We start from the raw sequence: 26,490 nt of genomic DNA on the forward strand, positions 1-26,490 counted from the left end.
ACTCACGGACCGCGAGATCGTGACCTGGCTGAAGTCGGACGCTCAACCGACTGCGCCACCCAGGCGCCCCAACTTTCATCCACACTTTGTACAAGTGATTGAGTCAAGTATCATTAACCAATGTTTCAACTATTTGGGGATTTTTATGGTTACTGGGTTTTGTTTATGTTTTAGTTGGCTGGTGTGGGTATGGGACACAGAGAATGGGAGCATCCTGCAAGTTGAAGGAAGTTTAGTCACCATTACACACACTGGGGGCAGGGCACAAACCTGTTCTATCTACCTGAGGCACCTCTCCACTATCTAAAAAAATCATAATCAGTCTTCAAACCCTCATTCTAATGTCATTTCTCTACTAATCCAATCTTATAGAATAAAACCAAAACCATCACAATGGACTCTCACACACCCAGCAGATTTACCTATGCTATATTTCCCCCAGTGATTTCACAGCATATAGTAAATATAGTACGGTAGCACTAATCATATTATAATTAATTTACCCATCTGTTTCCCCAGCATACATTCAAGATCCTTGAAAGGCAGGAAAAATATTATGGATCATTTTCTCTCCAACATTTATCCCAGTGCCTGAGATAATGATTTTCAAATAAATGTGGAAATGAGGGCTCCTAAGAAAAATGGTGATTAATACAAATGACATACCGTGAAAAACTGCATTATTTGCAGGTGTGAGCCATCCTCACCTTCCAGCACACCTGAAAAAAGCTAAGGAGCTGCATGTCTACCGACATTACCTAAAATGACAGTAAAGGGTTTCTGCTTCCATCCCCCAAATTTTGGATATAATATATGTATAATTAGAATATCTATATAGAATATATAGATATATAATATATGTATATGTATTCTATATTATATGTATAATATAGAATATCTATAAAGGTGGTCCATTCAGGCAGGTGGTCAACTGTTGGTCGCTTTACACCTCAATTAAACATTATCACTCAATTTCTGAAGAAATGATGGTTTGGAGAGTTGGAATAACAATGCCAAGGATCACATAGTCAATGAAGTGGTACTTCCAAGATGAGACCCCAAGGCTCTGAAAAATGACAACATAGATGAGGTTATACGTGTTAAGCTAAACAACCCAGCAGGATGCATAAGATGAATGTGGCATTTTGAAGCAGAGAATGCAATGTATGCTAAGGTGCCGATAGGAATTTTCAGAATCTTGGAGTTAGTGTCCTGAGTCATTTGAGAATGAAAGTTTTTTGTTATTGTTATTAAGGGAAAAAGTATGCTAGCAAAAATAAAGTCCATATAAGTCCCCAAATTTGTATCTGATCTTCCTGAGAACCAAAGCAAGCAGGGAAATATGAAAAGTTGCTCAGTTTTCATGACCTAAAAAAAGAAATAACACCAATTCGTCACTGGATAGAAATGTTTTACTAGCAGCAAATATGCAACTAAACTGTTGTCATGCTGGAACTTAAATAGGAAGCACTAAGTTACATAATGGACATCATCAATAGTTCAAGTATGAGTTTTAAACATGTGCCTACACGCACACACATCTTCAACAAAAGCACAAGACTGAGCACAGTAAGGAGACATTTTAAAAAACAAAACAATTAATATAATTCCAACATTTCACTCTGATACAATTTATTAAAATAGGTTCCTGAGTTATTTTTTTTCTAATCCCCCAAATTCGAAGTTAAATGAAAAGCCCAGTAACCCAAACCACTAGTTTGGCAAGTAGGTATATTATAGCTAACCACAGACACACTAGATTGCAGGCAAGTGGGTTCTGAAAATGCTGAGATAATGTAAGTCACCAAATCAGAAGTACTACTTTAATATCACAAACCATCTACATCATTATCAGAGACCACAGAGTAACTGGGTAACTTATTGGAAAAGTGAAAATGGCTGAGTCAGGAATTTCCATTTGACAGAGCAAAAGATTGAGGGTGAGAGGAATAGTGAAAACATGGGTGGGGGAAGGGGGGAGGTGGCAGGGCGGAAACAGGGCAGTATTGACTCATCCTGGTAGAACTGTCACATAAAGCTTTCCATAAGGAAGTATCTGACTCAAGTTACCATAAAGGATAAAAACCCCACAAACACAATCTCACAAGCTTTCTGGGTTTGCAGGCATCAACTTTGTAGATTGGTACTCTGAAGCCAAACTTTTCTGTGTTGGCAATAACAAAAAAAGTTGCTCTAGAAAAGTGACAACTCAGACTTTATCTATTTTCAGAAAATGCAGATCTAGATACCAACGCAAATCTGAGCTTCCTTTCTTCTCGAGAAGCATCCCTTAATCTCAAAATGAGCTCAACCTAGAGGTCACTTCATCTGAGTTCCCAACAAACTGGCGCTTGGGTTCTTTCTGTCCTTGCAGTCCTACCAAGTGACCACGAGTAAGACCCTTCAAAACCCCATATGATGTACATCTACAACATCCAATATTGGAACAGATGTTAGAAAAGATTGCCTTAAACTAGACCAAATTTGTATGTTCTATTGATTCATCATTATTATTCCATCCACCAGGGTCACAATTTGTTTTTCCCCACAATATAAATGGTAGCCATTACTCACATGTAGCAATTTCTTCAAATTAACTAAAATTAAATTTTGAAAATTCAGTTCCTCAGTCTCACAAGCCACATTTTCAGGGCTAAATAGCCATATGGGGTTGATGCCTACCATTTTGGACAGTGTGGAATATAGAACATTTCCACCATCAGACAAGTTCTATTGGACAGCACTGCTCTAAACAATAATCACAGTGTGATAGGTTACTGATAATTTAGACAACTAGACTACTCAGTAGCATTTAAAGCCATTTCAATCATTTGTGTATGTGTGTATGAGCACACACAGGCACACACACATAGTATTTTAGGCCAACAGATGTAACTTACTTTACCAGTATGGACAAGAAAGGGTTTTGAATATATTATTGGTTTTGTGTTAACCACTGATTTATCTTTAAAATTCCTGTATGGTATTTCACCTGTTTCTTTTTCTTTAGTCCTAAAGCGATGGTAGTTTTGCTAACTTCACCGGAGTGAAAGAATCAAAAGTTGCTCTACAGCAACTGTGCACATATAGTCACAGAAACAAAGGAGCAAAGCTCCACTTAGAAAGGCAAGTGAACTGATTTTAAATACAGTTAAAGCAATTAAATTCTGGGAAATACACCTGCTACTGAATAAACCCACCAGATCGCTAATACTTACTTACCAAACACTTACTGAAGAACTCTGCATTCTGATTAGCCAATGTGTACCTGTGAATCTCAAATGACCTTGAAAATAAAACTGATCAAAAATGGAGATGATTCTCCTAAGTTTACTATCTTTAGTGAATTCCTTAAAGAACAATTGCATTTTACATGGGTGCTCCACTTCAGAACAATTCAGGAATATATGAATTTACACAGCAGCTAAATAAATAATTACTTTTGATATCATAAAAATGATTTAAAAGAAATAACTCCTGCTTTAAAATGATTCAGTTTACTTTTTAAGTGGATTTATAAAATTTCATATTTGACCATAAAAAGACTAGCAAAATTACACTTAGAAAACGATGAAACTCTTTACACAGTGTTTTCTCCAATACACTACACAGAACACTGGTACTCAGTGAATACTCACTGCATAAGGATACTGTATGGTGTAACCAAGAGTACTCTCACTTTGAATACAGTCCTGGCTCTAACACTCACTAGATGAATAATCCCGAACAAAGTAATATAACTTACGTTTGCTCACCTGAAATGACAGAGTGATAACGACCACTGTTAAGGACTTGAGTACTGCAGGAAATGTATATATTTAAAAATACATATTCACAAATTATTTTGATGGAGATAGTCAGACTTTCTATGTAGAAAACAAAAGACCCTTGATAACCACAAACAATCCTCAAAATACCCAAAATACTTAAATACCCTTAGATAAACAGTAGCAGACAGGATTTTTTTTTTTAAAGCCAATTTCCAGTAAGAATATCCAGACTGTAAGAATTTATTGCTTTTATTTTGATTGCATGTATCCCTAAAGAAACTCCGACCTTCTCTTGTTCCAATATTTGAATGGCACTTTTCCTGGCACTTAAACAAGCCCTCAGATGGTTTGGCAGCCCTCATATGGTGTTGGTTTCTCTGTTTGCCTTAGCCTAGAAAGAAAAGCCACCCATCTCCTTAAACCCCTGTAGGATAAACCCAGTCATGCCCATTAAAACCCAAAAGATCACATCCAACCCAGCTTAAGTACAAGTTTACACCAAGGAAAGAAAACCATTTTGGTTTATTGGCTTCATATGACAAGAAGAGTTTCCTTAAGTACTAGCTACTGCACATTCTGTTTACCCTTGAGTCAGATATTTCCACTTTCAACTTCTCTTCTGCAAGTAGATACTTTAGCATTTTTTTCCTATTAGGATTAGTAAACACATTTCAATTTCAAGAAATCAAGAGTAATACTCAAAATTGCCCCCCAAAGTTTATTTCAAGTAGTGGTCATGGGATTAAGTAGACATGGTAAAAAGATTCTCTTAGAATCTTGCTCCCTTAAAGCAAATTGTACTACTCACACTTTCCCTCTGGTAACCATCTGCCAGAAGTCTACAACATTTCCAGTAATCTTGGATTATATAAATCTAAAAGTATGAATAAAAAACAAATGGGTAAATCTTGAGATTTTTGGAATTCTACTCTGATATGCTGCCATATGCTCAATAACTGGTCATGTTTACCCACTAGAAATGTGTTTTTCTATAAGATATCTTGAGATCATGGGTACTTTCTTAGAATCTAGGAGAATGCCTCCCCAGAAGTTGAGAAGATTTCTCTTCCTAATTATAATATAAGTAAGCTTACACTAAAATCAGATTTCCTAGAAATACAGTCTACACAGAAGAAGGAAGCAATCCACCAGTAAACTAGAAGAAGTCAGCCTATATTTCAAAGCACACATGGAGAACTCCTATGTTGACAGCAGGGAGTTGTGCAAGGAGTTTAAGAAGTGACTCTGTCAACCACTTTGGCTCTCCAAGAAGTTCATCACACAGGTTATTTTTTTTTGTTTTATTTTTGTTATTATTTTAATCTTTTTTTAATGTTTATTTGTTTTTGAGAGAGAGAGAGACAGAGACAGAGCACGAGTGAGTGAGGGGCAGAGAGAGGGGGGGAGACACAGAATCCGAAGCAGGCTCCAGGCTCTGACCTGTCAGCACAGAGCCCAATATGGGGCTGGAACCCACGAACCATGAGATCATGACCTGAGCTGAGCCTGGCACTTAACTGACTGAGCCACCCAGACGCCCCTATTTTTTTCTTTTTTTTTTTTTTGAGAAAAATTTCTATTCACTTTAGTGGTATTTAAGTTAGATGTGAACTTTGGATGGTTCTCTATTCCAAAGAAAGCTGGAAACTCAGCTAGTGGTGCAGGACGAAAGAAGCACAAACCAAAGCTTGGAGGCAAATTCCAATAAGGAGGAAGCTGAGATGTCTTCAATAATTACAAAAATAAACAGGGTATATGAAGTGACAACATTATACGGCTTTGGATTTGTCCTACTATTTAAAAAGTGTTTCAGAAAGAGAAAAAAACAAACGGGAGCTATATACATCAGGATTCAAATATTGCTTGCTTAACAGCTACAAGACTTTGGGCAAGTTATTTAATCTCTGAGCTTCAGGTTCCTCCCTGTAAAATGAGAATGGATTTCTTGAGAAATAAATTAGATAAATGAAGGGTCAAGGAATACATCCGTCCCTCAATAAAAGGAAATTCAAGAAGTGGAACCTATTATCATTGGCATCATCAGAATTAATGAATTATTACAATTAGTTATGTTCTACTAAGTATTTCTTCTAGTCCGGTCCCCTAACTAAGTCACTGATTAACACAGATCTAGTCACTTGTCTAGTATAGAATCCATAACAGAATATGCAAACACTACTTCCTCTTCTTCTACCAAAGAATTAAAATGTAATCAACAGTTACTACATTTCTTTTTTGTTAACAGTTACTACATTTCTATAGCTCTTTCTAACCTCTTATGTCCAACTGAGGGAGAATATGTTTCCTATACATATTGTGGACCTAAGTTAAAGGAAAATCAGTATGTCTAAAATGTTTAATAAGCTCCATCACTTCAAACTTTTCAACTGAATGTCCAGAGTTAGAAAGCAAAGTAGAATTATATGAGAAAGTCATGTAATTACAGTTTAATCAACATCAAGAATGATAGGAGGGTAGACCACTGAATAGAAGTATAGCCAGTCAAAATATAAACACCTTCACACGTAGATTAAAAACAGTGAATACCTAAAACTAGACGGATTTTCCTGATTTCTATTCTTTGAGTTGCTCTAGTGAAAGCTTTCTGCCAAATCCACATGCCATTTTGGTATCTTTCCTATAAGAAATGTGGATATTTCTTGCCCAATTTATAGAAATATGGCTTTACTGTAGCATATAAGGAACACACAAATTAAAGTACAAAGAGCTCTGTTCTTAATTCCAGATACCTGTCAGAATTTTAGTTCTGGTTCTGTCACCCACTCACCAAGTGACCTCTGACAAGTCACTTCCCAAATCAGAACCTCAATGTCCTGACCTTGTAACAGTACAAATTATCTCTAAGAATTCATCCAACTTAAGACATAGGGTTGCATAAAATATAGTTGATTCAGGGTAACTCATATACATTTGTATCTTGGACACCAACACATCATCTAAAATGTGAAAATCACAGCCTGTAAAAAAGACTACCCTATGGGATGACTGTTGTGTTCTCTCCTGCACCAAATACTGCTTTCTTCAACGTTGTTGATTGTTTAACTATTTCTACCATACAAAATGGCAAACATCTGCTTTTATTCATCTGTATAGTAGCTTCAACCACCAAGAAATCTTAAAATAACCTTCCACTCAATCTGGTGCCTTATAAAAAAAAAAAGTAGTCTTTTCCTGTTTTAACTAGCAGTTCTCTCAGAGCCTTTAGTATCAGGGTAAAATGAGACCATGTTATCAGTCACTTACTGTCCAATGAATACAAATGTGAACTGTGTCATTTACTAAAAGGCTTAAGTGAGGCCAGATGACCACAGTACAGCCTGGAAAAGTGAGCACACTCCATATTCAGAAGGCTTCTTAAAGATCACCAAATGTTTCAGGGGCACCTGGATGGCTCAGTCGGTTAAGCACCCAACTACGGCTCAGGTCATGAACTCACAGATTGTGAGTTTGAGCCCCACATTGGGCTCTGTATAACAGCTCAGTGCCTGGGGCCTGCTTTGGATCCTGTGTCTCCTTTCCTCTCTGTTGCTCCCCCACTTGCTCTCCCTCTCTCTCTCTCTTTCAAAAATAAATCAAGATTAAATTTTTTTTTTTTTTTTTTAAATCACCAAATGTTAAGTTCAACTAGAATGTGTTCCTAAATGCCTTGGATTTCTCTCAGCAATGCTACTGAAACTAGCTTCAGGACCTTCTACATGCAATTACCCTGCAGAGAACTGAAAGAAAATCAGGGACAGCCTGCACCTGTGAACAGGAAAACAAGTTATCCAAATCCTTTCTATTCTAGAGGATTCACTTGCCTCACTGAGTTTTTAAGAAGTCGAAATTATTTGGGCGATTTTTTAAACATTTGAAAAAATGGCTGCCTACAAGTATAAATTTTTTTTTTGCAGCACTGCCTATTTTTAAAGCAGTGTTAACTCCTATGTACCATATGAAACTGAAAGAGACTAAACAGTGTGCCCTAAGTTAGAAAACAATTCCAAAATAAGTACAATAGAGTATATCCATGCCCAAAGCAGAACACTCTTGAGTTGACTCTTGCTCATGCTTTTCCACCCTCTTTTGATCATAAACCATTTCAAGTTTGCAATCTGTACATCCATCTTAGTCTCCAACTCAAAACTTTCAGATTCTTTACAATTATCTCCCCTTATAATCAAGAACTTTAAAAATACATTCTATGTTTGCTCTGTTTAGGTAAAGCTTCATAAGACCCTTGCTCCCTTTATATCAAAATAAATCTAGAGAGAAAATAGTAAGCATAAAAATTCTGAACAGAACCCAACACTTCTAGTAACAGTGACAAAATGACACTATATAACATTCCTGGAAAATGTGCACACATTAGCATAGTCTTACATAACTAAAATTAATTCATAAATAGATAAGATCACTGCCTCCGAAGGAGACTATTGTATGTTCAGGCCTTGACTTAACCTTAACACCAATCAACCTACAAAAATTTGAGAAATGGGGGGAAAAAATCATACAACAAAAAGTAAAACTGACTTATTCCTAGTCTTCTATTCCTACCTCAGTGAATGAATGCAAATAATCATCGCTCTTACTGTAGTGTCATTAGTCCAGTTAACTCAGGTCAGTTTGCCCCCTGGGCACAAGCTGTCAGATAGTCTGACAAGTTTTCTGGAGTATCTCCTATGTGTAAGGATCCCCCCAAAATACTGAGATCAGCCAGCCACCAGTCTTTTCCTGAGAGAAAATGAGTAAATTAACACAAAGAATGAAACATTTTGCTTAAGGAAATAAGTAGTTCAAAGTGGGTTGAAGAAATCACAGAAATGAAGTAGGGTAGACTCAAGAGAGAATGAGTACTTGACCTAGGCCTGGTGGGGGTGGGGGTGTAAAAACCACACTATATTTGGATAGCCTAGGCAGAGGGATAAGGACTCACAGGAACAACGGTCTGGAAGAAGGTTAAAAGTAAAAGTATTACAGGGCAACTTGAACAATAATATTATCAAGAGCTTGAGTGTATACCACCGCATTTCACAGAATGTTTTCATATCCATTTCTTCAGTTAACCGTAATCACAAACCCAGTAAATATTTTCTCCAAAAAACAGATAAGGCAACTAAAACTTAGAGACACAATGTTATCTCTGAGTCCTTACACCTAATGGGTGGTAAACAGGAGATGTGAAACCAGGTCTTACAAGTCTAGGTTAGAAAGAAGACAATCCGATTAAGATTAAATTAAATTGTATACTACAAGTCTGATTTCAATTGGGATGAATTATTTAATGTATCAGTAAACTAGATCAAATACTACAAAATAATTCTAGGAGGAGCTCAACTACTAAAAAGATGCATAGCAGAAGTATATAGAGTAAAAATGTCACCTTGCCCACTCCATTTAAAAGAAAGAAGAAAATGATAAGTATATTACATATTGCCAAGTAAAAAGGAATCAAATGTCTGTATTTCTTACCTCCTCTGAATTGGCACAAATCTCTCCAATATCTGTTCCACATTTTGGGAGGAATATACAGACAGAACCCATAAACAGGGAACAGAAAGAAAACTAACTAAAAATAAAATTTCAATAAACCCAAATATGAACAGCTAAATGACACCCTCATGATTTCTATTCTATAATCTACAGAGCTGATTTCATGTTTTACTTAGTAATCAATTAGAAAACAGAAAACAAATTAAGAGTAAGACAGTCTACGACAGACAGGTACCCTTCAGGTTTTAAGTGCCAATGAAAACTTCACACACTCAGAAGAGGTCTTGTGACAAGGACCTCACTCAGTAATCACATCCAACTGCTCAGGGCATTTCAGCAATGTCTCCTTTAGTTATGTGATCACCAGTATATATCTATTCCGTAAAATTAACAGACTTGCACTTTTTAATCACAAAGTATCTGGGTTAGGCCTACAAATTATTTGGCTATCCTGTCTTTAAGTTTAGTAATTATCCTAGTTTGGGGAGCTCGAGAAACCACTGAAACCATGTTCCGGAACTTCAGGGGTGTCCACAGTAAAAGCATGGTAAACTGGCATCTATCCGTAGCTCCCTAACCATTTTCTAAACCTCTAGTTTCTCCCCTCCAACATAGCTAAAATTACCTTGGAAGATAAGCTCTGTGAGGCTTTAATCGGGTAACTATAAAAATTTTAGAAAAGAAGAAATCGCTCTGCGGGTACACTAAAGCCCAATCTGAAATAATAACGTGGGACCATGGAAACCTGAGAAAACAATAGAAGCAATCATGTCAAGTTAGAATCCAGCAATCAAAGATAGGAAAATGGAACTTTTGTAGGCAAAGCCAGAAAGTGATCTGTAAATACAAACACGGAGAATGAACGGTTCTTTTCAAATGGCTGTTGGCCCAAATGTTAGAGCAAACTCAACAAGTGCAGATGGGGGGGACAAAGACCTTAATCAAGTCTCTTTCTTCTCTTTATCTACTTCAGGTCTCCCATCTAGACAATAAGGACTTTTTGACAGTATTTGCCAATCCTAGCATTCTATATTGTAAAGACATAAAGAAAAACAACTAACATTTTAAAGCATTTGATGTAAAGGTGCTACTCAAATGCTGGCAAATGTAATAAAGTAAATCATGGACTTCTCTATATAGCCCAGTTTAAAAAAAAAAAAAAGTCATTGATGGGGAGGCAGTGAGGAGGGAAAGACAGACACCCTTATAAACCACTCACACTTTTACTATATACAGTTAAAAGTCCTGGAGTAAAGTTAATGGAAAGTGACTCAGCCTTTATGACTCATTAGAAAAATGAAAGCCAAAAAAGTCCAGTGGAGACTCCCCTAGTATTTGGTAACTGAGAAGCAGTATCGAGACTAGAAATGTTCATCACACATTAAGCCTTCAAAGCTTAGTGGTAAATCAACCTAGGTACTTCTGATACAAGTTTCTAAGAAGACAAAGTAACACTTCCTTCATGCAAATGTCAGTTAACACATTTTGAAGAAAGCCAGTATAAGTAAAAAGCTAAAAATCATAAGCCAACTTTTTTAAAAAGTTCAATCTGTTTACTCATGCCCTCTACTCATGAAAGCTCACAGATCCTTCTTCAGAGCCGGCACATGACATACTCTTATTTTACATAAGGCTTCTATCTATACAATCAATTTTGAAATACCCAGAAGTATATATGGAGTGTAAATTTTTTCTTCCTAAAAGAATAAAGAAAAAATCAGGATATAAGTCTAAGTTTTTAAAAGTCACTACAAATATAAAATACACTATCCTAAGAGTTCCAACAGCACCAACATAGTAAAGTTATAATTGATGCTCATGGTGATAACTGAAGTAGCAAGAAAAGGTTAAATAAGGAAGTTTTTTAAATTTTCATCAAAAATGGTTTAAAAGAAACACTATTTTTTCCTATACAGTACCTGATAGTAAAAATTTTAAGCTTTGCTGTTAATATGGTCTCTGCCACGATTACTCATCTCACCTTTAAAGTGTGAAAGCAGCCACAGACAATATGTAAACAATGAATACGGCTTTGTTCCAACAAAACTTTACCTACAGGAACTGAAATATGAACTTCATATCATTTTCATATTTCACCAATCTTTCTTCCTCTTTTTTCAATTGTTAAAAAATATAAAACCTATTCTCAGCTTACCTATTGTATGGAATCAAGTGGTGGGTAGGCTGGCTTGGCCCATGGGCCACAGTGTGCAGATCCCTACCTTAGAGAAACAAATTTCAATTACTAGAGGGGGAAAAGATGATGCTCATTCTTGAACACTGACAGAGAAATGTGCTGCCAATACAAAAATGTGAGAGGTTGGAGCAGGGAGGATTCCTTCACTAGGGTGGCCAGAGAATTCTCAGTATATTACAAATGTCCATTATGTAAGTCCAAGAGTATAATATAATCTGGGTATAAGAACTACAGATTCCTGGAACTGTCTCCAAGAAACTCAGTTGATATCTAGTAGGACCAGGAATGTGTTTATGGTAAAACTCCCAACATGAACATCTTATGTTGCACCAATGTTTAAAAACCATCGACATTTGCAAAATATCTGACATTAAGACATGAAGCTACAATATATAAAGAATTCTCAAAATTCAATACAAGAAAACAGTCTGATTTTTTCTAAAGGGGCAAAAGCTTAGAACATATACTTCAACAAACATGTAAGAATAGCAAATAAGACTAAAGAGACTTAACATTATTAGTCATTAGAGAAATGCAAACTAAAAACCACATGTGGTATTATACAGTTATTAAAATAGCTGAAAGTTAAAAAAAAAAAAAAAAGACCCTGACAATACAAACTGTGGGGAAAGGTGCAGTGTTACTGGAGCTCACATTCACTGCTGGTGGCAATGCAAAATGGTACAGCCACTTCGAAGAATAGTTTGGCAGTTTCTTATAAAACTAAACATACACTCACCATATGACCCAGCAATCCCATCATAGGTGCTTTCCCAAAGAAATCCTATATGCAAATATTTATGGTGTCTTTATTTATAACCACCAAAAGTGGTTAACAACTCAAATGTTCAACAAGTCAATGGATAAGCATGCGGTGGTACAGCCAAACACTGGAACTCAGCAATAAAAAGAAACAGAATTACTAATACATGCAATACGGTATCAGATAATATTATGCCAAGTGAAAGAAGCCAAACTCAAAAGACTACTTACTGTATGATCTAAATTATACAATATTTTTGAAAAAGCAAAACTATACTGGCAGAAAATAAATCAACGGCTAGTGGGAGACAGGTAAAAGGGTAGAGAAGTTTGGGGGTTATGTAACTGTTCTGATCTTAATTGTTCCAATAATTATAAGACCATATTTGTCAAAACTCAGAACTGTAAATTAAGGATGAATTTTTACTGTATATAAATTATACCTCAATGAATTTGACTAAAAAGAAAAAAATACTGATATATAAATAACAGATTACACCTAGTTCTGGTTTATAAGAAACTTTTCACTGTTTTTATATCAGTGTATGGTTACCAACTACCATACGTATACATACATACATGAATGTATGTGGGAGTTTTTTGTAAATGAAATAATAGGAAAATAAATGGTTGTTTTTGTGTGTGTGCATTTGTCCTTTTTTTCTTTTTATTCTTAAGTTTACTTATTTATTTTGAGAGAGAGAGAGAGAGCAAGCAGGGGAGGGACAGAGAGGGAGAGAGAATTCCAAGCAGGCTCCACACTGTTAGTGCAGAGCCTGATGAGGGGCTCAAACTCACAAACCGTGAGCTCATGACCTGAGCAGAAATCAAGAGTCAGACACTTAACTGACTGAGCCACCCAGGCACCCATTCGTCATGTCTTCTAAACATAATATCTGGGAACCCTTATGTACTGGTTTCTAAATTCAAACATCTGGGAATAAATGGTGTAACTAATCCCCCAAGGTCCTCCTGAATATAAAAACCAATTATCCTTTGTAGGTCTTATGCAAGATCTAGGGTATCCTAATTTTACATTTTGAAGCACAGGACACCTTTAACTCGGTCATCAGTTAAAAATATTAATTCAATTGACCGTCCACTAGCTACTTCTGAAACTGCAAATACAGCTGTGACAGGTTTGTTTTTCCCCCCAAAGGTCACAGTGGTTCATTTTAGAAATATGCTCCTGTACTTAGAAAACTGGGATTTCAAACAGAGGTTAATAAGGTTTTGTGGTATCTATAAATGCTTTCTTTATGAACAGAATATCACATAGCTTTTTGTCACAGAGGAAAATTCATTTATCTCAATAAAAACTCCTGAACCCCTGACAAGGACTGTGGAAACAACGTGGCCTATGGCTTTCTTTGAGTTTATTTCCCTAATGAGTTTAAAGTGTCCAAGCCTCTCAATGTTATAGCCCTGTTGGGCTGATGATAGCAGAGAAGACATGCAATTTTTGATAGAATATTGAGGCAGGACTGTGACCTCCTACAGTTCCCTCAGTAATTCATTTAACAAATAAAAAATAAAACAAAAAAAAAAGTTTTAATTAAAAAAATAAAGCCTATGTTAACTCATTAACATTCATTTCAAACATTATCCCTAAAATAATTTCAAAACATCTCTGAAATTTTTGTCATTGTTTTCATTCTGTTTTAAGTATAAGATAGTGTTAAGGAACACATTAGAAAATAATCTTATGTATCTACAGAATAAAAGAAAAAGATGACAATGGGGAGGGGAAAACAAAGAGAAAGTCAGGGAGAAAATGGGAGAGGAAAGAGAGGGTGGGAAAGGAGAAAATATTCAGTTTTAAATGTTTCAAATTCTAGTCCCCAGTGTGCCAATTCCTACCTAACCTCAGCACTTTGGTACAATTCACTTCCCTGTCCTGGCCCTCAGATTTTCATCTGGAAAATGAGAAGGCTGGCTTAGATCAGTGGTTTTTAATGCTTTCTACTCTGAGATCCTTTGATTAAATATCAACTAACTTTACAGTGTCACACATGGAAGAAGTTGTCCTTTAAGAATTGATACTTTAAAAAAAAAAAGTTAGTGTTTAAAAACTGCTTATGAAAAAACTCTTTATTTTACAAATGACAGCTATATCCATTTAAAAAAAATAATTCATTTAAGAAAGGATTGCATTTTTGCATACACCAACTAACTGGAAGATTCTTTTTTTCCCTTTATGTGAGAGGCATTTTGGGTGCAATATGCATTTAGAGGGTTCTTTACAACAACACCTAAACTCTACACAACTGCTTGTTCACCACAGTGAAGACCACGTGCATCACTACAGGGCATGTTTTATTGTGAAACTACCCTTGCACAATAGGTAGTACATAGTAGATAAACATTTTTTTTAAATATGTGTCAAAGATTCTTTCCAGCTTACAAATTGTGAAATGTTGCTTTGCACTTAAGGAAAAAATTAAAACTATTACTCAAATAAAAATCAAACCCACAAAAGAGCATTTGTTAAAGGTGTTTTCACTGAAATTTTATTCTTAATAATGATTATCTCCAAGGATAGAAGAACACAGATTTCCTTTTTTCTTTTTTTTTTTCTTTTTAGGTTATACATATCTTTTGGGGATGAATTCTATTTTTAAGATGCACCTATGAAAAAATAAACATTACAAAAATAAAGATTAGGGGTACCTGGGTGGCTCAGTAGATTAAGTGTTCAACTCCTGATTTCACCTTAGGTCATGGTCTCGTAATTGGTGAGTTCAAGCCCCTCATTGGGCTCTGTGCTGACAGCAAAGAGCCTGCTGGGGATTCTCAGTCTCCCCCTCTCTCTGCCCCTACCCCGTGTGTGTGTGTGTGTGTGTGTGTGTGTGTGTGTATGTGTGTGTGCGCGCTCGCTCTCTCTCTCTCTCTCTCTCTCTCTCTCTCTCTCAAAATAAATAAACTTAAAAAAGAGGAGCACCTGGGTGGCTCAGTCAGTTGAGCATCTGACTTCGGCCCAGGTCATGATCTCATGGTCTGTGGGTTCGAGCCCCGCGTCAGGCTCTGTGCTGACCGCTTCCTCAGAGCCTGGAGCCTGCTTTGGATTGTGTATGTCCCTCTCTCTCTGCCCCTCCCCCACTCATGCTCTGTCTGTCTCTCAAAAATGAATAAATGTTAAAAAAAATTAAAAAAAGAAAAAAGATTAAAAATTTTTATAAATTTAATTCTGGCATTGTAATCTGTGATCTTCGTTGTTAAAAGGCATGATCCCTGCCCTTTCAGTGCTTATACTATAGGAAGGAATATGAAAGAATTACTATGCCAGAGATATGACTCCTGAACCAACAGGGAGCATTTAATAATACATGCACTCATTCACTCATATATGCAAATATGTGCTGCATATTTGCTGGCTATGCCAAAGACCGGAAGCCAAAAAAGGGAAAAAAAAGATAAATACCACACAAACCTCCCAACTCAAGGAGATCCAGCCATTGTCTCATTAAAAAAACAGTAACAAAAAAATGTGCTGTAGCATTTTGAAGAAAAGAGAAAATCAGTTTGCCCTGAAGCCATATGCTGTACATCTCACAGACACTGCCTTCACGTTATTGCCTAGTGTGCATGTGATATGCTTTAGATCCCAGAGAAAATTTGGCTAACTTATTGCACCAGACCTAATTTTGTGTTTTTCCCCTTAAAACTCTGGATTTGTGCCATTTATCTAATTCACCTCATTATGCCACCGGGATGTCCTGGACCTAAAATGAATCAGTGCTTTCCAGACATATTTCTGAAAATGTATTAAATTTTATCTTTCACAAAAGAAGATTTTTCTCTCAGAATAGGCAGCTACCTTACTTCAAAGGAGTAATTCGCCAGGTGCACTGATTTCAGATGTGCACACACACACAGTTAACCAACTTTGGAGATGGTACAACTTTCCATTTCCATCTGAAGACTAGTACAAACACATAACACATAATACATTTCTTACTGCTGTAAGAGAAGAAAAAAGAAGGTTGGCACTGGGAATTGATGGGAAGTTGGTGTATAGTGCTAAATGGCTAAAAATGGGAAAACTCTAAAGGCTATAAAATTACAAAGGAGTTGGTAAAAGTTTAAAAGGGACTAGAAATGGTTTTGAATATTAGCTCTTAAACCAACACTTTATGTGTCAAAAGTTTGTTAGATAGGAGAAAGGACAAGATTATGATGGTAAATGAGCAACTCCAATTAAGTAGTGGTATGGGAAACTAACTGGAGAGAGCAAAAAGAAAGTGAGGGGTCTGGACTGTTGTTTCAGAAAGAAAATTCAGCAAAGAAGCTAAAATTGACCAAAAATCAAAGTTTGTCAACTGATGAATAACTTTCCTTTTCAGAAAAACAAACTCCCAGCTGTGATCTAAACTAAGAGACTTACAGAATACTGTTGGAACCTGACTAAACCTATGTCTAGTATCCACAAATTGCATGATGTATTTGAGTTACACATCTGATTTAAAAAATAATGGCTGGGAATTATTTCCAAATATAGTTGGGTAGAAGTTCAAATATTTCAGAAGAAATAAAGGACTATTCCTAAACACTGGCAACAGTATTTCCATTACAAAAAGTGTACATACGTTACAAATATGCTTTTAAACCAGAAATAATGTGTGTTGACATTTAGCTAGACTTAATTCTTTTCCCCTACATATGAACTCAAATGTGTCCCTTTGTCCCTATTTTAAGAGATTCCCAAGGTAAAAACACTGCTGTAGTCTTGTTTTTTTATTTTTTTAAAGGTCTGTCCAATGATGGATATCTTTAGCAAGCATTGGATTTTAACCTAGAAAAGAAAAAATTTTAATATTAAAATATTCCCTGATGTCAGCTGTTACCCATGACCTCTGTTGAGATGTTCAGGACAAAGGTCACAGGGTTCCCCAACCCCTCCAAAAGAAAAGGCAGTGGGAAGCAACAGGCACCCACAACATTGGAAATCAACTCCATGACCCAAATTGTAATTGCATATAAACCTACCAGAATTTAGAATGAGAAGTGGAAGAGACAGGTTTTTAAAAACAAAGGTTAAAAACCAATGCAGAGTATTAAACAATTTACCACTAAATTTACTTTTCAAACTGAGTTGGAAGTTTCAGTACTAAGAACAATCTCAATGTGTATGTTTTACCAAAACATGGGCACCAGCTTTATTCTCTTTAAATTAGGGTTCAAAGACATTGTTAAGGAGTTATTAGGCCATAATGAAGAGTTACATTAGAGAAAGATATACTTTATTATATTTGAATACTTCCCAGAGCAAAAAGTACAGCACTATTTAGGACGTTCCTAGCCTAATACATCATTTCCTTTGAGAATCTTGGAACCAGAAAAGTCAGATGCTTACAAAGACAACGATCTTCTCAACAATTTCTAACCACCTTCAAAATCAATCAATATTTAATTCTAACTTAATCAAAGAGCCACACCAAATTTCTTTACCACTTTCCCATGAAATGTAAACTGGATTGCCAAACACCACACTATGCAAAATGAAAGTCAACTCAAATGTGTTATTCCAGGGGGTAGGAATGGAAACATCTTGCATTTTTAGATGGAAAGTGTTTGTTGAACCCCCTGAGAAAGAATGTATTAAAATAAATCATTCATGTCTTGGTTAGAAACCAGAAAACCTAAGAGTCATACAAATGGATATACAGAAAGTGAGTTTCAAGTTTGTCCCAGGTCATCAACATATACAAGGGGCTGGGTAAAATCACAGCACAGTAGGATTAACACTTTACATGGAGTTGTGTTTGAACTCCAATGCTCACTCTACTCATCACCCACCCCAAAGAAGCACTATACACTACAAAGGGTCACTTTTTCTTTAGAAACATCCAACACACAGACATATATACACATACACACCCACAAAACTCATACTCAAAAGACTAAAGACAACCAGACAATCTCAGAGATTAGGACTTTCAAAGTATAGCTCTGCCTTTCCTATCACTCACGCACCAGTCGGGACAGTGCAGTGAAAATTACATTTGCATGTGAATGCCTAAATCTTTACCAAAGCTTTGCAGGAAACTGAAAGGTTGAAAAATCTCCAGCCTAAACTCGAATACCCTTCAGGAACAATAGGACAGGCTAGGCCTCATTAAAAATTCTTTATAAAACCAGCGACTCTCTGTGTTTGGAACTCTCCGGGAAAGAAAGCAGTCAAGCTTACTTGGTGGGCCTGGGCAATCACAAGACCATCAGAGTCAAATCAAGTTGTCAGTGAAACATGCAGTTCCAAGAAAACAAAAATTCTTATTTTCAATTCCACATTCCCAAGACACCACAAGTCACAATGCTCAGATGAGATGACATTCACAACAAAGATAACCTTTGCAAGCTCAGATAACACTCTGGGTTTTCCACGCTTCCTAGGGCCAAAGAATAGCCAAAGATAACTAAAGGTTAAGGTGATCCAGCACCCAAAATTTCAACAAAAAATGCTAGATCTTGGAGCAGCCGATCAAGAGCAGGGAAGGGAAGTCAAAGGGCTACCTACTGCTAACCAAACCAGTCCAGTACTAATCAGCCATAATTTTTCAGGGCATCAGTATAAAGAGCCTTTAAAAATCAAGGTCACCAGTTGGTCCCCTATTCCTCCTTGTCCCCTGCTTTTTGTAAGAAAATGCTTATAGGACCTTCCGATCCGTCCGCCCGCGCAGGGCAGTGCCAAGACTAAACTTTCAAACCTTGAGGGAGGTGGGAAAGTCAGCCAGCCAGACGCTGGACTAGGAAAAGTGGAGAGAGAGAAGGAGGGAAAGACTCAAGTTTCAAAACAAAGGCTCCACAAGGAACTGAATGTCAACCCCTCCCCACTTCCTAGCCTTCACGCCAGCTAGGCTGGGCCTTGATTTTTAAGGACACAAATAAGTCAGATTTACCCAGCTCTTGAGCGTTCACCAATTTGCACAACCACTTGCTGAGGGTGGTGCTATCCTCTTTCCCCCCGTCTCGCAGAGGAGAAAGAGGGCTCAGAACGTAAGGACTTGCCCAAGGTACCACAGTAGAGCCTCCACTCAATTCTGTCCCGGACCAGGACACCAGGGCCAGGGCACCGCGGTGGGAGGAGGGACGAGGGCCGCGGGGACCGAAAGGACGACGTCCCCGCCCGGAGAGAGCCGGGCTGGGAGAGGGGAGGGGCCCCACGCGACTCGCACCCCGGCCCCTACCTTCCTTGACTCCCGGCAGCTTGGACTGGTCGATGCCAACTTCAGCCATGTTGGGCCGGGGTCCCGGCCGCCCCTCGCCGCCCGCTTCCCCGCCGCCGCCGCCGGCCCCGAGCGCGGCCCCGCGCGCAGCAGCAGCGCCCGACGCGGCGCAAAGTCCGGCCGGCAGCGCGCGCCGACCTGGGGGAGGAGCGGCCGCCTCGGAAGGGCTGGCGACAAAGGCGGCGGGAGACGGGCCCCGGCGCCCCAGGCTGGCGGCCCAGCTGCCCCGCCGCAGCCACCTGCTCCCGCGCCCCCGGCCCCGATCAATACCAAATATCCGGAGCCCGGAAATGGACCCGGGCCGTCCAGTACGGAGGGAGAGAGGAGACAGAAAGGCGGGCGGGCCTGGGTGGGGAGGGGGTGGGGGAGGGGGAGCTGCAGGTCTGTAACCGCAACTGCTAGTGGCTGGCGAGCGAAGATAGGCGCCCGCGGCCGCCTCCCTGCTGTCTCCTTTGTGCCTTGTGACGCCCCCGAGGCTGGGGCCCCCGCTGTGCCCCCGCCCCCGGGGCCCTGCCTCCCTCCCCACGGAGGGTCGCGTCTGTCGGTGGGGCCTTTGTGTCCTTCTGAAGGCCTCAACAAAAAGGCCACATGGGTCACCCAGAACGTAATCGGTATTGTCACCGGCATATACAGCATTCTGTGCTCTGGTTCCTGGGCTGAGATTTCCTGTTGCCTGGCTCTGTCTCAGGCATGCTTTGCCTCCGAATTAGAGGAAAAATAACATACGGAGATGGAAAACCTCTAATACAACCTACAGAACTAGACAACAGCTGATATCTAGGCCAGTTTAAAAACGAGGGCGTTCACAACCAGCTGGGGGAACTGAGTCATCCATTCATCAAAAACGCATGAATGTCTACCAAATGTGATGTTAGGTACTGGGGGTGATGAAGTGTGTTTCAAACATTATCTCTCTTATGGCATGTCACATATTGTACTATAATTGTGACATTTTTATCTCCCCAAAATAGAAATCTGTATCTCCTGGCAACAGAATTCTCCCTCCCTTTGGGAAACCCTCCTCCGCAGTGGGCTCCTCTCCTGAGCTTGTGCAATCATAGAACCTCTCTACCACCACCACCCTTCCCACCCCACCCACCCACACACGTTCTTCTAAGGATGGGTGTGTGACCAATACAGGTCAAGAATACTTGCCTGGGATTATTGCCTGAAGAGGGACAGGTACTTTCCGTTTCCTATGGGGAAGCCTTGCCCTCACGAATAAACAATGAAACCAAATTGTAGACTGAGCAAAGATAAAAGAGATAAAAAGGGCTTGTTCTGATAACTACAATAGCAAACCAGGTCCCTGGAGTAGCTGGGGTTCAGGCAGTTCCTGGATTCAGAGATCTACCTCCAGCATCCTCTCAAATTTAAGCTAGTAATTTTACTCTCTTCAGCTTGTAAAAATTGACTTCCTGTCATTCATAACTCAAAGAGTCCCAGTATTACAGGCCATATGGAGGTTTTATTTGGAATCGACATTTAAAAAATAGGCAGATTTAGGCTAGCAAAAATTTAGAAGACTTTTTAGGTCAGAGGGTGGGAAACTATGGCTTACAAGCGAAATCCAGCCCACTGGATTTTAATGACTGCATTTTAGATCCGTAAATGATTATATTTTAAGTGGTTACATAAATACAATGTAATACTTTAAATTTTGCCCCTTAGGTCTCAAAGTCTAAAATATTTACTATTATTGGACCCTTTCCAGAAAACGTTTGCTGATCGGGGTACTAGGCAGAAAGAACACTTAGTAAGTTAAATGTTTGAATAGGAAGGAGATAATATTAGAAAGTTACTTTTATGGTGATTTTTAAGTTCCCTGCCATCTACTGACTTTTTTTTAATTCTTGTGGTCATAGAAAATATTTATAGTAGATATTTTTGGTTTCCCTCTCCAAATCCATTGTCTCTACTTCTTTGATATGCTCTGCCCTGGGAGCTGACATTTTTGAATACATTACCAGGACCTCCTTGCCTTGTGCTTCCTGTTGAGTTGGACCAATGGGAGAAGCACTGGCAGAAGATCAAAAGAAGGGAAGAGAAAAATACCAGCGTATGAATTACACACCCCTCCCCCTTGTACTAGGCCAAAGTTTTGGCCATACCCTGGCCTTCTGTCTACAATGCCTGTCTCAAAGCCTCTTTTCCATGGCTCCAGCTCTCATGGGTCTCTAATAATACCATTTTCTTCAACTGCCTAGGGTTGTAAAGGCTTCCCATATTAGTAGTCCTCTTAACCATACCCACAACTCTGTCATAGTCCCTTCATTATATTCTTTTCAGTTAAACCATTTTGAATGGGGCTTCTGCTTTCTGCCTAAACTCCATATAATATGGTAAGATATGCCAAAGGGTCACTGCTTTGTTTTCCTTGAAAACATCCATATTTCTGCCATAGAGAAAAACATATACATATATACAAAGTCATGCCTATTGTTTAGGAAATCAGCTGCCTGATTTTTCAACAAAGAAATGGACCAGAAACCCCTTTTAGGTGCTGGACCAGATGACCTTGCAAATCCCCCAAGAGTTAGGCTATCCTTCCCCAGCTCCACCCTTATTCTGTATCTACCCCCAACCTGAGCAGTTGGAGCTCAGGGTTACAGGATCAGCACCTTCCAACACAGGACTGAAATGTCTAAATATCTTTTAACTATTTAAAAGGAAATAAATGTATAGTGAGTTTGTGTAGCTAGTTGATGTATTTTAATGTCCTGAAATGGCAATTTTGCAGTAAAAAGAACCAAAAGATAGGCTTCCCAGAGGAGGTACAAATCCCTGATTTTAAGAATATCTCAAACAAGCAATTCAGGGCTGAATTGCAACTCAAATGCCGCAAGGAGAAATAAGGATTTATTTATAAGATAGTATCAAACCACAAATTGAGTAGATTGTTGTAAATGGAGAGTTATATGATACATTTTCTATGTGAAGAACATTGACTTGGGAATAACAGAACAGGTGGATTGGACTGGAGAGTTTGGTTGTGTCAGAAAACAAACATTCAAAAGACAACCTCAAGTGGTACTAGCTGGTGAACTTTACGAAAGCAGGGATTTTTCACCTGTTTTATTCACTACTTTCCCTAATGCCTAGAATAGTGCCTGGAACATAAGAGGCACTCGATAGATATTTGTTAAATAAATAATAAATATAGTTATCAAATTGTATTGTCAATAAGAATCCTAAGTTAAAGGAAAGCTAGAGGAAGGGTGCCTGGGTGGCTCAGTTATATGTCCAACTCTTGATTTCGGCTCAGGTCGTGATCTCACGGTTCCTGGGTTCAAGCCCCATGTCCGGCTCTGCGCTGACAGTGCAGAGCCTATTTGGGAATCTCTCTCTCTCTCTCTCTCTCTCTCTCTCTCTCTGCCCCTCCCTCGCTCACACACACTCTCTCTCTCTCAAAATAAATAACAATTTTTTTAAAAGATGGAATTTATCAAAAGATGGACATTATCAAAACAACCCCATACACTTTGACCTAAAATTCCATCTATTATATACTGTTTTCCCTTACCTGTTCACAACAAACCTCTTTGAAATACTTATCTACTCCAATGATCTCCTCTTGCTGCTTCGCATACTTTCTTGAAGAACCCATTCCAACCATACTTTTTAGGCCCGTCACTCCAAAAAAAAAATTTTTTTTTTATCACATTAACAATGACATTCATGTTGCCAAATCCTGAATTCAGTTTTCAGCCCTTCACAATAAACCAGTTGTTACTGTTTAATAGATATGATTGTACCTTCCTTCTTGAAATGTTTTTGTTCTGTTTTGTTTTGGGGGTTGTTTTTTTTGTTTTGTTGTTCTTTTCGTTTTTGTTTTTTTGCTTATTTCATTATCTCCCACGGGCCTTTTCACTTAACTGATCTCTTTTCCTGGAAAGCCCCCTACCCTTGCCCCACCCCCTGACAAATAACTGCATGATGTGCTCCTCCATTTTTATTCAGGTATCTGCTCAAGTGCCATTTTCTCAGAGAGACTTCCCTGACTTTATCTAAAATAGTCATCTAATCCCTGTCCTTCCATATGTTGCCCACTCTTTTCTTTTTCTCTCTCCAAGTCAGTAATTTCTGCAGATATTATATGTTTAAATGTTTGTTTATTTTGTCAGTCCAATCTACCAAGAGAATTGGAACTTTGTCTATATAAATCATTACTGTATCCTTAGTACATAGAACAGTGTTGGCACACAGTGTCTGCTCATAAAATGTGTATTGAATAAATTTTTGGATAAAGCAATTGGTAAAGAATTATTAATGCAGATCATGACTATGCTGATCAAGCAATATCTTTTAAAAAGTAAAATTTTTAAGAAAAAAATGTGTTTTTCAGAAATGAACTTTAAGAAAAAACCTAGACCTATGTCTACATTGTAGACATAATTAAAAATTTGTTAGAGAAACAACCAGGACTAATCTCGCTTTGCCGAGAGGAAGCTTTAGCTTATACTATCAGGTCCTGAAGCTTATTTTTTAAAGGTCATTTATTTATTAAAGATAAATATGTTTCTAAGATGGGAAAAAAAAGAAAAAAAAACAACTATGGACTGTCATTTAGGAGATGTTTCCATGACTTCCATGAGAGTGCAGGCAAGCAACAATGATGACAGTGAGTCTATATGGAGCCAGGGCAACAGAATCTCACCCAGAAGACTTGGCAGGGACTAGGGTAGGATGTTGACAGTTTTCACATGCAGGGATATTAAGCATATTGGCTCAAGTACTGATGAATGCATAGCATAAGGAGAAGCATGAGCCAACAGCAAGAAAGCAAAATTCAGTAGTATGGGCTGTGGTAAAAGGTACTTAACCTCTGGGCTTAGTATACTGAAGTACAAATTCATATACACCATCAATTAAGTACAAACTGCATAAACTATAACTCTCTCATGAAGTATATTTCTAGTTTTTTAATGAACACAAGTACAGTTGTGTAAATGCATTTACAAATTGTGAAAATTAATAAAGAGAAACCTCACTAAAATGCAGTGGGAAGGTCAGAAGGGGGAACACAAAAAGGGGAGCCCCATCATTCAAATGTCAATTATAGGAAGAATTGTCAATTACAGACCCCAACAGAATCATAGTCAACAAGAAAGAATCATCAGTTATAGGCCTGACAGAGAAAGCTGTGCATTGCATTTCCCACAAGAAATTAACTACCCTTGGAACTCAGCCAATGAGAAACCATCATAACCCTAAACTCTTGCTTTTCTGCAATAGGCTTTCATTTAAAACAACCCCTCCCAATTTCTTGCTTCTCCATAAAACAACGTCCCTCTTTTGTATATGGGATTTGCCTATGGTTTTACCATAGCTTGTGTGTCCTAAGTTGTAATTCTCTGCATTCCTGAGTAAACCCATTTTGCTGATAAAATAACTGGCTATTTTATTTTTAAGGTTAACAAAGTAATCACTAATATAACTTTTTTTGACTGGGTATTTTTTTGTAACCAAAGGTTAACAACAACAACAAAGATTACGTCTGGAAAAGTCTTAATTAAAAGGAGAGCTGCAACCTGGAAAGAACTGGAATCTACCTTAATAGGATGACCCATACTGTCAGTTTTTCTGTAGGAGACCCAAAATTTAGGAAACTTTTTCTACATGTGATTTTTCCTATGATACCTGTAACCAGAAGGGCAGGACCATAAATTCTAATTGGGAGAAGGAAAAAAAAAAATGAATCTGTCCAGCTCAAGCTGTCGACAATGTGATGGCCTTAGTAGATTCTTAGGTAGAGAAATCTAGGGAATCCCTGGCCTATAACACATTTGTGAAAATTCCTCAATATTTTGCTTGGCTCTATGTGGAGAATGCTTGATGTATGAAAGGCATTCAGTGCTTCAGAGAGCTGTACAAACAGTATAAAAATACGAATGAGAAGAATACGTATCAATTACAGTGACTACCCCTGAGGGAAAGAACTAGGGGATGTCAGGAAAATGTGCTATATGTTATATCTGCAAGACTGACCACAACATCCTTTCCACCACATACACCTTCCTGCAAAATGACATTGTAATCCACCATCAGAGTGTGGAGTCTAATTCTCCTCCTATTGAATCTGGGCTGGACTTGTTATGACATTGATCAATAAAATGCAACAGAAGTAACATTTTGAGACTTGTAAGCCCTGGCACTAAATAGACTAGGCAACTTCTGCTTTTATTCTCTGAAAGAGGCCAGCAGACTTGTAAGAAATCTGACTGTCTTAATATCTCCATGTTGTGAGAAGCTCACTAGTTACTATGTGAAAGGGAACGGAGACTCTCAGCCAACATCTCAAGTGGAGCTCCCAACTGACAGCCAACACCAAGATGATAGCCAAGCATCTTCTCCAAAACCCAGTTGAGACATTTGAGTTAAAGCCATGTGGACCACGTCCTCACTGATCTTGCCCAGTTTTTAGAATATTAAACAAATGTGGGGCAGCTGGGTGGCTCAGTCAGTTAAGTATCTGACTTCGGCTCAGGTCATGATCTCACAGTTCAGGAGTTTGAGCCCTGCGTCCGGCTCTGTGCTGACAGCTCAGCTCTCTCTGTCTCTGCCCATCCCCCACTCATTCTCTGCCTCAATCCCTCAAAATAAACATTAAAAAAAAAGGATATTAAAAAAAATGAATGTTCTTGGTTAAAGCTAATAAGCAATAGTGTGGTATATTATGTATTCAAAGATAGCCAAAAGAGTGTGCTTCAACTATATCTGTGAAGATTCAATACTTTGAGAAAAGGCCATATATCTGAGACAAATATGGAAAATTTTGACCTTGGATCTGGGTATGGTACATTGGTGACTGTATTCTTATTTCCCCCCTTTTTTTCTTTATATAAGAAATGTGTATTTCATAACTCAAAATTTAAAAACCTATTTAGGCTTGCATTTCTGGTTAGGATAGAATGAACAGTTCTAAACACATCTCCTTCCATAAACAACTATACAGCTAAAGAAAACATATGTGGCAACTTGTCAAATACTGGGCAGTAGGTAGTATGATCCCTAGGGAAAGATAGACATATGAAGTGAGGCTCCC

General features: G+C 38.2%; 1 protein-coding gene across 3 annotated transcripts in view; it reads right to left on the bottom strand.

Annotated features, from left to right (window-relative positions):
* Nucleotides 1-20,145, bottom strand: part of CCDC50 (coiled-coil domain containing 50) — an 80,661-nt gene extending 60,516 nt beyond the window's left edge. For all 3 annotated transcript variants that reach the window (XM_045037137.1, XM_045037136.1, XM_023260304.2), the window contains exon 1: nt 19,407-20,145. In XM_045037137.1, the coding sequence (XP_044893072.1) occupies nt 19,407-19,455 (49 nt within the window). In that variant the 5' untranslated portion in view covers nt 19,456-20,145. The remainder of the gene's footprint in view (nt 1-19,406) is intronic.
* Nucleotides 20,146-26,490: the final 6,345 nt, after the last annotated feature.

Source organism: Felis catus, chromosome C2, assembly GCF_018350175.1.
Source record: "Felis catus isolate Fca126 chromosome C2, F.catus_Fca126_mat1.0, whole genome shotgun sequence".
NCBI classification, from domain to species: domain Eukaryota; kingdom Metazoa; phylum Chordata; class Mammalia; order Carnivora; family Felidae; genus Felis; species Felis catus.